General features: G+C 44.2%; 1 protein-coding gene across 1 annotated transcript in view; it reads left to right on the forward strand.

The window, feature by feature from the left end:
- The window catches only part of LOC144797740 (galanin receptor type 1-like), an 815,702-nt gene that overhangs the window by 33,159 nt on the left and 770,081 nt on the right, over positions 1–12,462 (forward strand). Inside the window, exon 2 of the mRNA XM_078668483.1 lies at positions 4,854–4,919. Within this exon, the coding sequence (XP_078524609.1) occupies positions 4,854–4,919 (66 nt within the window). The remainder of the gene's footprint in view (positions 1–4,853; positions 4,920–12,462) is intronic.

Raw genomic sequence — 12,462 nt, forward strand, 5'->3', positions numbered from 1 at the left:
CTGCTGTAGTGAGGTGGGAGGGCGGCTATGGCTTCAGTCAGAAGGCAAGTGGTATCTGGACTGGGCTGTGCCATGCCAATCTGAGGCAGGGCACATGCAGTTACAGTGGCAGGTAGGACAGGCAGGACAGGTTGAGTCAGCCCATTAGGGGCCGGCTGAATATTATTAGCACTGCGGGTCCTCAGCAATTGCATGGTGTCCGTTATCTGATGATGTGAAGGTCTGTTGACAAACTAACTACTTTGTGATAGGATCACATTTTCCATTCATCCAGACTGCCAAGTATCCTCGCCTCCTAACAAGTAATGTTAATGGTGTGCACTAATAACCACCTGAAAAACATTAAGCACTGTCTATACCTTGTTCTAAAACGTCACTTTAGGTGAACCAGCAGGAAGGCTTGGCATGTTTGTCTGTTTACAAAGTCTTTTTTTCTTGCTACCTTTCCCACCACTACACTGCTGTGTCATTGTACGCTTTGGGTTAAAGACGCCTATCTGTGGTCATGCCATGGCCCTTGCTCCACCATGGAAACCATTTGTGTGAATAGCCGGTCGGAATCTGGGAACTCACTACTTTGATGTCACCATAGTGGTTAACATCTCTCAGGGGGAGCACTCGATTCCCTTTGTTCTGCTGCCTTGCCTGGTTCTCCATAGACCAGAACATGGTGGGTATATAGCAGTTGGCCATCTTTTCTGGCTTCTACTGTCTTTTCCAAGTATTTACAACCTGAGGGAGGCGGAAGAAAACAGGCCGAATTGTCCCTCTGCTAACTGCTTTCTCCCCAGGGCCGGACTGGGAACCACATCCGGCCCTGGCAAAGTGCTCGGCGGGCCCCCCCGCCCACTCGGGGAGGTTGGAGGTGCCGCCGAACTCTTTGCCAGGGCCAGTTTTCGGCCTATTTTGGTACAGGGCGGATTTTGCAGCTATACTGTAAAAACAGCCCTGTAACAAGAACGGCCCCCAGGAGCCCAAAACCGGCCCCCACCCGTGCGGCGCAATGGGGGATTGCCCGTGCCCGCTATGGCCAGTCCGGGCCTGTTTCTCCCCTATCAGCAAAGGTCTCTTCGGACCCTCGCTGAGAGGGGAAAATAAAAGCCGCACTGACACGTCGGCACAGTGCTGGCTTTCCACTCTCAATGTGAGAGCAGAGAGTGTGGCTTTGGGCTGTGGGGTTGGGAGTGCACAGAGTGGTTCTGGGTAACATGCTAAACAACATGAGATACCCTCTAATTGTTTTTTTGATGTCATACAAGACCCCACACTGCAAAAATGGGGATTTCCATGTAGGTAATAGGGGTGGGTCTAACTCGCATAATTTGCTGTGGCATAATTACATAAAATTACAATATAGGTATGTAAGTTTATGCAGAATTATGCAATGGTCTTAGTTCTGCGCTTAGTGCGATATTCGTGGTGCAAAATGCACCCTTGAGTCCATAACGCTACGGGTAATGCATTTTCCACTGCGAAAATAGGTCTAAATGATCAGAAAATGAAGAGAAACAGTCGCTCGTACTCTGTTCCTGTGCTCTTGCAGTAGGCATTTTTGCCCAAATTACGCAAGTTCATTTGCAGAATATTTGTTAATTTTGCACCATAAAAGTAATACAAAATTACTCCAACTACGCCAGTCCTACTAATCACAAGAAACCAAGTGCAAAAGACAAACATAAGTAGGGCCAGACTGCGTTACAGGGGTGGCTCCTCCGCAATAGCGGAAGAGCATCTCCCCACTGCTCAGAGCCAGCAGATGATAAATAAAATGAAAATAAAACAATATTATTATCATTTTATTTATCACTGTCTGACTGAGCTGAAAGATGGAGTCTAGGGCAGAACAGGCCATGACAAGGGGGAGGAGTGATGGGCACTGTAAGTGCGCATGTCGGTTTGGCTGGCCGTCTTAGGGCAGCTAAACTGACATGCGCATTTATGTTTCTCCAAACCAGCTGTGTTGCTGGAGAAAAGGAATAGGCTCCCTGCGCCTGAGGGAGCATCAGACCAGCCCGCTCTGGGCAATCCCGGCACTTCTCTCATGCTACGTATCGCATGACAGCAGCGTGTGGATTGGGTGGGGTACTTGTACTTTGTGGCCCATGGATTGTCAGACCGAGAGGAACACCAAGGCAGCCGGCAGCGTCAGTGGGAGCAGCAGGTAAGTCTTTTTATTTTATTTTTATTCCCCAACTCCCCTTCCCCCCTGCTCTGCCCTACCACTTTACATTTGCAGCAGCTGCCACTGTTGGGGTCCCAAAAGCAGCCCTTGCCAAAGTGTGCAAACCAGGCCTATCAGTACCAGTGTCTGATCTATCACTTTCTTACCATCCATCGATTGTCTCTGTCTTTCTCTCCTCCTCTCTTATCTCTCACTCTCTCCATCCTTCTATCCCCCTCTCCCTCTCCTCTCTGTCTTGAACCCTCTGGCCTCCTGTAGTTAACCACAGTGACCTGGGCGAAGTGACACACACACCAGCAGCAGCGCTGAGCTTCCATAAATAGAAGGCTGGAACAAAAGGCAAGTTCAGCTCTAAATATAAACACAATACATTATTGAATTTGTGAAAAATAACATGAAAAAGATGTTGGATTTTTGCATGTTATTGTTCACTATACAACAATGGAGGCAAATAAATTTCACTCATGCCTAGTGTGTTTTTAGATGGAACAGGCTAAGAATTTTGCAGCCTGAGCAAATAAAGAAGAATGTGAAAAGGAGAGCTGGTTGGGCAATGGATTTTTTATTATTTCATAGAAATCGTGTCTCAGAAGCTCTGCTGCTTTGAGTCCTGGAGGTTTCGTGATTATGTTTCATGGTCGTTTTTTGTCACGCTTGCTAGGGCAGTTAAGTGAAGAACTCCCTATTAAAAACATCATGCATGTGGATATATTTCATATTGGTGGCTGGCAGTGCTTAATTTGTAAAATAATAAGTGCCAGGACCCTGACCAGGAGACCACTGCAGCTTGCACCACCTGATGCCCCCTCATCGCTGTCAATGATGGTACCAAAAGAACTAATAGACATCTCTCTCGACAGTTTAGATGATTCCAGGTCCCCAAAGCTAAAGGAATGTCTGGGATGGCAGGTGTTAATATTCTTTATTGTAAATTGTATTCGTAAACAACTGTTACACTGCTCATCTCTAAATTAGATGAGCAGCGCCACCATGTGCAAGAGTGTCATAATTGTGGTGATGACAATTAAGTGCTGGTGCCGAGCACCTGAAACTACCGGCTCAAATTAAGCACTGGTGACACTATATGAATATAGTGCATTCCTGTACTGTGCTCACTCTCACCAACAAGCCTTGCTGTCCACTATTGATATGTTCAAGAAGTGTTTTTCAAACTAAAGCATTTGACTATGACAAATAGCTCCATTCCTACGAGGAGATTGGATTTCTCATTACGAACTGGAAACTCAAGACCACCAGAGGACCTTTTGTTGGTACATGCTCCACAATCCAGCCTTTTCAAAATACTTAGCTCATCAGACAATCACAAATAGTAGCAGGAGAGTCTCACCCACTGTTTTCTACAAGTGAATGATTTATTACTTTGACTAACTGAAAGTAATGGGGTTTATCATTTTATTATCGCCAAGAATTGAAAAGTAGAAAGCGTTGTCAAAGGATGATCTTTGCTACTATTACTTTATACTACTGAATTTGCTGGATGTCCGTCTGCAAGCATTGCAACAGCAAGAGCAGTCCAGTACTGCTGAGTACTCAGAGGACCTGAGAGAAAAGACAAAGCAAACCGTGTAGTGCTCTAACTTCCACACCCTGACACACAGTGCCCTCAGCGACTCAAGGTATCAGGGGGAGAATACAGAAACCCTGTGTTTCTGTGCAGGAGAGACACAGTAATTGGGTATCTTCTGTAACCCTTCCGACCCCATGCTGCTGCCTGCCTGTCGGGGCAGTGTGCGGGCCTGCAGGGACGACATCTCACACCTCCTAGCCAATGGTGACATCAGTGTTGTGTTGTTTATTGCAAGAAATAGCATGAGAGCAGAGCCAGGATTGGCCGGGCAGACAAAGCGAGCATTTCATCAGCAATCAGAGGCTGTGTCCCTGTTCTCACCTGGTTCCCTGAGAGAGAGCTGGTTGAGAAGGGCTGACACATGCATGTTGGGCTCACCATGTCAAAACACCTGTCAGCTCAACATGCACATCTCAATTCAGTGCCTTGCCTGACTCTGTTTTTTCAACGCACATGATCCCAAGTAGGATCACTGCAGACCTCCCCCTAGCCAGCATTAAATGGAATGTGGTACTGAGGGAACAGTTATATTAAAGAAACAACACTGAAGGAACAATAATGTCTGTGGGATGTGGAAGCTTGTGGGTGGCCAATGCCCTAACACCCCTATGAATGAATCACCAATGGAAATTGACTCCCACCTGCTCTTTCTGTCTCTGCTTATAGATTGGATCCCTGAACACAGGGCAGGTAATTTATTGCTATTATTTTTCGCAGGTGCTATCAACTACTCTTTACTACCATTGCATACTTTGGAACATACTTGAATGTATTATCTTTTTTAATGGAGTCTTGTTTTATACTCCTTTCCATTGTGCTGCTGTCATGATTTGGCATGGGCTCCTGAGATACAAGGGCATTCCTTCTGGCAAAAATCCTAGAGTGCCATATTTCAGAGTCCATGAAAAGATGTTGCCACCCTATATATTTTGGCACAAAATCCACAATGAGCACCGATTTTTAGCAGAGAAATATATATGATATGTACAATTGCCTGTGACTCTTCAGCACAAATCCTATTCTGGCGATATTCACTTTCCACACTAGTTGAAGTAATTTTTGGTGTTTCATATTCTTTTAAAGGTTTTGTACCATCTTCACAAAAAAGTAAAGAACATGTCGAAGAAATCAGAGCGATCCAAGAAGAAGGTAAGAAAAAATCCTTAAAACTCACGGGGTAAAAAATATAGATAGATAGATAGATAGATAGATAGATAGATAGATAGATAGATAGATAGATAGATAGATAGATAGATAGATAGATAGACAGACAGACATATATATATATATATATAGCGAGTATATATGCAGATGCACATAGTGTAGTATGCTATTTATTGCAAAAGTGCGGGGAGAGAGCATGATTCAGGAGAGGCGAAGCTTCAAGTGAGCTATGATGCCTCTCCCCTTCCTCAACAATGATAAGAAATAGCATGCTATACTCAGCACATCTAAATATGTGGTCTATGCCATGGTGTTTTATTTAAGCAAAAGATATTTAACCAAAAACAGGATGAAAGGGGTTAAATCTGTGCAGTATGATAAATTCACATTGAAGAGACCTCGTGGTTATTAGGGGAGTTGTTTCCCCTGTAAAGTAATTGTTACATGCAATCTGTCGAAGAGTAAAAAGTGTTTTTCTCATGTGAATGTTACTCTATTGAGGTAATGAACATGGATTTGATCTTTGCACTGAAGTAAGAAAGATGTGAATCTACGATTATTAATGCAGTTGTTACATATTAGTATGATATACCTGTACAGTATATCAGTGATGGTGTGTGTGTTTGTGTATATATATGTAGGAAGCCGAAACGCATCGGTCCTGGTCACTTGTTGTATTTGGTGTAGACCACATGAATTTGCAATGTTCATTTACAAGTACAAAAGAAAATAAAAATACTGGATGGTTAAATATCCTGAAGAGTCTCCGATCACCTTTATCCGTCTGTGCCGCTGCCTGGTGGACTTTCTAAAACGTGCCGCTATTGAGTGAACATATATATATATATACATATCCGCATCGTACCTTCTCTGCCTGCCTGCTGGATTTCTGAACCAACGAGGAAGTCCAAGTCCCAGCCGCCTGAGTGCCGCAACCGCCCTCATCTGTGCCTGCACTCAGCGGGGGCTATATCACGCCTCGCCGCTCCCGCTCCGTGGTACGCGTGCAGGCGCGCAGGCACATGCCGGGCAAAGACCGGGCCAAGGGCGGACCCGTCTGAGCCCGTCAGAGACCGGAAGAGGTCAGGCCGACCCCCCCCCCTCTAAGTCTGTTCATCACGCAAGGTCAGTTTTCTCCACATTTGTTAGTCCTTGGGAGACCTTTATATTTGCTAGTTGACTTTTTGGGACTAGTTTCTATAGTCACATCAAGATGAGCAGACATGAAGGAAAGAGGTTAGGCACCCTCCAGGGTGGGAGTGTGACGGGGACGCTCGACCCGTTTATATTAAGGGCCCGCATCTTTCTGCAATTTCAGTGATTTCTTGGAATATTGCAGGTTTACTCCACAAAACTACGTCCTCTGATTGGTCTTGTTTGGTTGAGGGGTATAACTTTATTGCCTTCCAGGAGACCTGGTCATTAGACACAATTTGTCGTCCAGGGTATCTGGCCTTTGCCAAAGCGGCAACCGCAAAAAGGAAGGGAAGACCTAGTGGGGATTGACAATATGGGTAAAGCAGCAGACATCCCTCCAAATAAAGGAACTACCCATAGATAACCCTGATATCCTTCCCATCAAGACCTGCTCTGAGGGTGAGCCGGACTTGATACTAATCAATGTCTATGCAAGAGGGATACCGAGTGGGAAAGGCTCATCAACCATCGCCCTCCTAGACACGTTTATGGATGGCCTACCTGGCTCGGGTGTTGTGGTTATTGTGGGTGACTTTAACTGCACTTTTGAGCCTCTAGGCCTGGATGGCTGTAGCCTTAGCATGGAGGAGGATCAAAACTGGGGGATACCGTCCCTTTCGTTGGCACCAATTAACAAATGGACAGAGGCAGCGCTCCAATTGAAAAGCCTATCCTTAGGACGGGGGATTAGGGCTTCCAATGGGAGAACTCCCTCAGATATGGAACGTTGTGCCACATTTTCTAATGGGATCAGGAGTAGTAGGATCGATTACATATTTATAAGTTTAGAGCTCTGGTCTAGATTAGTGGATATGGTGGTACTCCATAGACCGGAGAGTGATCATGATCATTTACTACTGACCCTAACTAGTGTTAACGCGGGGTTTCTGGTCTCTAGTTACCTTACCAGATCCCTAATCATGTCGACTGAATCTTTGGTACCTGTCATTGAGTAAAAGACAATCTACTACTAGGTTAGTCAATTAGGAACTTAAACCACTCTAAAGAACCACTTACCACTGGGAAAGGTTAAAAAGTTTTAATTCAAAGTCAAAAGTATCTGGAGATACAAACATCTCAGAATAAGATTCAAAAGGTATACAGGTATTAATACAAAAAGGTACTCTCTAAATATTCTCAATCGGCAAAAGGAAATTATCAAAACTATCTCAAAAAACATAAGTGTTGCAAGAATCGCTGTGAGTTGCAACCTGAGAGTCATTTACAGAAAGGAAAAGTACAAGTTAAATCTGTCCCTACACTAGACTAAGTGACATCCCTACTTAACAAGATCTTTACCTAAAAAGGTGTCAGCAGTGGTGACTTCCAAAGAAGATCACACACTTCCCTTAGTCTTTGTTTCCAAATTGAAGTCTGTTAGTTCTCTATCTGCCTACCCATCCGCTCTCTTAGGCTCCTCAGATCATCTGCTCTAACTCCACCCCGGGGTGCTATCCCTAATACCAAATCACATTTCCAATAGGAACGCCCATGTCGACGCCTCTCACGTGGTGCAGTTTTGAGCGGCAAATTCCGTCCTGGTGCTCCTCTGGACTCTTCATTAAAGTTGACCTTGCTTTCCAGGCTTCTCTCCGTCCAAGCGGTACCCCCTAAAATTCCTGAAGACTCCTACAGGCCTGTGCCTGGCACTTCTGAACAAGGGCCTATTCATTATTTCTGATTTAAGTTCCCCTTGCACCTGCAAACAGACACTCTCTCGGTAGGCCCCAAATTCCAATCTCTACCATATCTAAGAGTCATAAAACATCTTGTACAGACCTATCGTTCGTGCTCTGTGCGACTTCTCCTTAACGAGCTCTGGCAGATCAAAGAAGCAACTTTCTCTATTCAGGCCTACTAAAATTACATGAAACGGGCCTCTGCAATATGCACATTTAATTTCTTTGTTTAAACGATATTTAACTAACACACATATACTAAAATATAACACATCTATGTAAAACATATATTTCAATACTATGCCTAATAATACATTTGCACTCAAATGACATTAGAATCCACGTCACTAAAAGTGTAGCAGCATCTTTCGTTTCCTGTGAAATGCCATGTGGCCTACACATTTTCATGGTTTGCAGAATTACATTTTGTTTTCACTTAGTCATCTAACGTGTGACTCCAACATCATTTTAACATTTCTACAACCTCTACATTAGTTTTCCACACTTATATATGCATCTATTCTAATTAAAACAAACACTCATATTTTTTCACTATATAAGTTGACACTCTTGTGCAATACAATTTAAACTAACACTACGTGCTTGTAAATATGGTGTACTTATACATTTTTCAGATTTGTGCTCTCTCAGTCCCCCTTTGATGACTTTCAGGAGTCATCACCATCAAAACACCATCTCTAAAATGTAGGATCTTTCAGACTGAAGTTGTTGCAATACCCCCACGTTTCATTGTCTCTAGAGCCTTCAGACTCTTATATTGTGTATCCTGCATCGCAGTCAGTCTTTTCTCCTGTTCCCTCATGGATCTCTGCAACCTGTTTGCTCTATACCATTGGTACAGTCGCACCAATCCCCACAAAGTGATCACACAAATCACAATTATGATGATGGGTTTCAATATGTACCAAATGATACCCTTTCCTAGGTTGGCAAACCAACCTCCAACATTACCCATTCCTTGGCCTACTTTTTCCCACACATTTATCTTTGTCAGATCCTCAATTTCATGATGAATCGCAGTAATATTTCGTATGTATTTCTCTAGAGGTTTTGAATTGTCTGGAATGTAAGTGCAACATTCCTGGACCTTCAAAGCCTTACAGACTCCGCCCTCCTTGGCTAACAGAACATCTAAAGCAAGTTGGTTCTGAAGAACCATTGCTCTTATCGATTGCATCTCTCCCTCCACCAGCATTAAGGATCTAGCAGTACTGGCAGATAACCTATCTACGACTGTAGCCAATCTTCTAATTTTTATGTCATTCAGTATCAATCCCAAGAGAGGGAATGCAGCACCAAATACATCCCCAACTACCTCTTCAGCACCTAGATCTCTCCTCCCTCTTGTCGGTATTCCTCTCTTTGTCGTTTCTAGATTCTCAACATGGTATATTTTGGGGAAGACAATTGCTAAATAGCATGATCCGTACCAATTATCTGGTAACTTCACATATGCATTTCTTCCACATACAAAATATACATTTGGAATTGCTTGCATCTCCTTCAAAAAATCTTTGGAGTAGTACTCCAATTGGAAAGCATGTTCACAACTGACTTACATACATATTCTCATAATAGGAGTAACTCCTGTGAATGCACAGTTTCCCCCGTTTCTCCTTGTCTAAAGCAATTGGACCAAGGCTACCCTTTCTTTGATGTATCCTTTCTTCCTTAGTCCATTCTGTTTCCCACTGTCCTGAAGCTTTTAGAATCTTTTGCCTCCTGTATCTAGTATCCACCTGCCCTATAAACTTTTTCTCAATTTCTGACACTTGACAAGTCAGATTATTTCTTCGGGCATGTGAAGTATCTAACGTTTTCCATGGAATGAAAAATTTCTGTAACCTGTCTTCGCACTTGTAGTAGTCCCATTTATTCAGATGCTTATAATTTGGGACCTCTGGCAATGTCGAGTCAAAATTCGAGAAATAATACTCGAACCCATCTCGTCCATAGAATATGCTCAACAACAAACTACATGTGATTCCATACGTCAATGGAAGATGATGGTATCTGATACCCTCATCCACAGAAGCTGGCAATTGCATACAAACGTAGCAATTCTTCGCCTCCATGACATCAATGTATTCGTAGAGCAACTTGGCATAAGCATTTGACCTAAAGTTCCCCTGTGATTCGTCAACATGTAATCTTTTGATCTCAGCATCTAGCAAAGCCTTTTCTTTCTCAGTGTTTTCTCCTTTTACCTCAGCCACAGTGATAGGCTTTTGTGTTGATGCTTTCTTTGTTTCTGATCTTGTCTTTGTTTCGTTCTCATGTCCCACTATATATGATACAGTAACTACTAAAACTATAAGGGAAATCACTACCACTAAAAGTGTGCCTACTATGCATTTTGCCCTGCGGTTCGGGTTGCCAGTCTCCATGATCTCAAACAGTGTAGCTCTGTTTGTCGTTCTCAGCAATGTCTCCTACTTCTTCTCAATGTCTTTGTTGCTTTGCACAAAGACTCTCTTCATTTGAACCACAATGTCTTTCTTTGAACCACACTTGGAAGCTGACAATTCTCTCCCGCAAGAACAGTCATTAAGTTCTGTAGCAATAGACAACTCTAGCCCTTCTTCATTCACTAAAATGGAAGTCCATAGTTTCTGTCTTCTTACATTTGGCACTAGGTTATCCTTTTGATCTGTATTAACAAATGTTCTTTATCAAAGTCTTTTTAGCAATCTGAAACTATGCGTGTTCCCAGAAGTTCCACCACTAGCTCAAATATTTCCATACGGAGAAGGACTCCCTCCAGTATTGGACTCCTTGAACAGCAACACGGAAACTCAACAGTCTCAAATATCAATTTTCTTATTCCACTCAGGAGAGGAGGATAGACGATGTTGAGTGTCAGCAGTCTTTCGACCTCCAATCCTGGCAACAGGAATCTTATTTCCACTGTGATGATTGGGTCAGTTCTGGTCAGTGTCACTTCCCTCACCCTCCCAGCTCTGCGTCCCTCGGACATCTGCAGCGAGGTAGGTCCACTCAGGTGTAGAGTATCTTCTGCTAGGCACTCGTACTCTCCTTGATCTCCTAGACCCTCCTGCTCTTGGTCCGATACACCTTCTTCCAGATCCGAATCTTCGGATATAGGAGCAAGAGTTTCTTCTCGAGCTAGCTTCAGGCTCGGCCTCCTTCTTCTTTCAGGCCAAGTAGCTGCCCCACTTCTTGTTCTCCTATTGCTTTCCCTCTTGCTCGGTTCCTGATCACTCTGTTCCTGATCTGTTTCCAAATCACATTCACAACTGCTCTCTCCTTCTGTTGCAGCTTCAGTTTCGCTACCGCCTTGCCCTTCTTCTTCTGGATCTGCAACGCTCCCAACTTCTTCAGACACCCCCACGGCTTGACTGATCCCCTCTAATGGTTCACTGTCTTCAGCTGGATTCTCATCTGTGAGAGGAGCTGTTTCTTCCAGGGGTGCTGGAACTCTTCGGATGTGGGAAGCGTGTATCCAATTCGGCAGGCCTCCACACTTGATAGCCGTATTCGTGGTCAGCATGACCTGAAAAGGTCCTCTCCAGCGCACGTCTAGGCAGTTTTTCCGGACATGTTTCTTCACCAGCACCCACTCTCCTGGGCACAGGTCATGACACAACTCTCTTGAAGATGGGACCTCAGCAGCCTGCACCTGGAAGGACACAGAATGAATGGCGTCAGACAGTCCTTTGCAGTAATCCAGGATCAGGTCATCTGTAATGTTTAATAGTGTCGCAGTTGGTACAGAAGGAAGCCTCATTGCCCTCCCCATCAGCACCTCGTGTGGAGAGAGACCTGTCCTCCGGTCGGGTGTGCTACGCATGCTCATCAACACTAAAGGCAAAGCATCTGGCCAACTCAAGGAAGTTGAAGAACACACTTTGGCAATTCGACACTTTAGTGTCCCATTTATCTGCTCCACAATTCCTGAAGCCTCTGGTCGATAGCTACAGTGCAACTTCTGATCAATGTTCAATGCGGCACAGAGCATCTTCACAATTTCACTGTTAAAATGTGTTCCTCGATCAGATTCCAGAGAGCCTGGCACCCCGTAGCGCGGGATTAATTCTCTAAGTAACAGTTTTGCTACGGTGAGTGTATCGCACCTACGTATAGGGTATGCCTCGACCCACCTGGAAAATATGCATACGACCACCAACACATACCTAAGGCGGTTGACTCTAGGCATTTCAATGAAATCTAATTGCATTCTGTTGAAAGGCCCCCCAGACCTCCCAATGTGACTCATGGTAACTGGTGTTCTTTTCCCTACATTCAGTTGCTGACATGTGACACATCTCCTACAGACTGCTTCTGCTGCAATCCTGAACTTTGGGTAATACCAAGTTTGCCTAAATACTCTCAGCATGGCATCCCTTCCTAAGTGTGTTGGACCATGTATTTGTCGTGCCATTGGACTCACTAATTCCTCTGGTAACACTGCTCTTCCATCTGCTGAAACCCAAAAATCCATTTCACTTCTCACATAACCTGCTGCTTCCCAGGACCTTTTCTCTGACTCAGGTGCATTTTCTTGCATTTGTTTCAGATCTTCCCATGTATCTACGGTCTCTAACATCATATTGACTTCTGTTTTTTCCTTTGCCCCGCCTACTTCCACCTCCGTGAAAGTATACCCTTGC

The sequence above is a fragment of the Lissotriton helveticus genome, chromosome 12 (genome assembly GCF_964261635.1).
Source record: "Lissotriton helveticus chromosome 12, aLisHel1.1, whole genome shotgun sequence".
In the NCBI taxonomy this organism is placed as follows: Eukaryota; Metazoa; Chordata; class Amphibia; order Caudata; family Salamandridae; genus Lissotriton; species Lissotriton helveticus.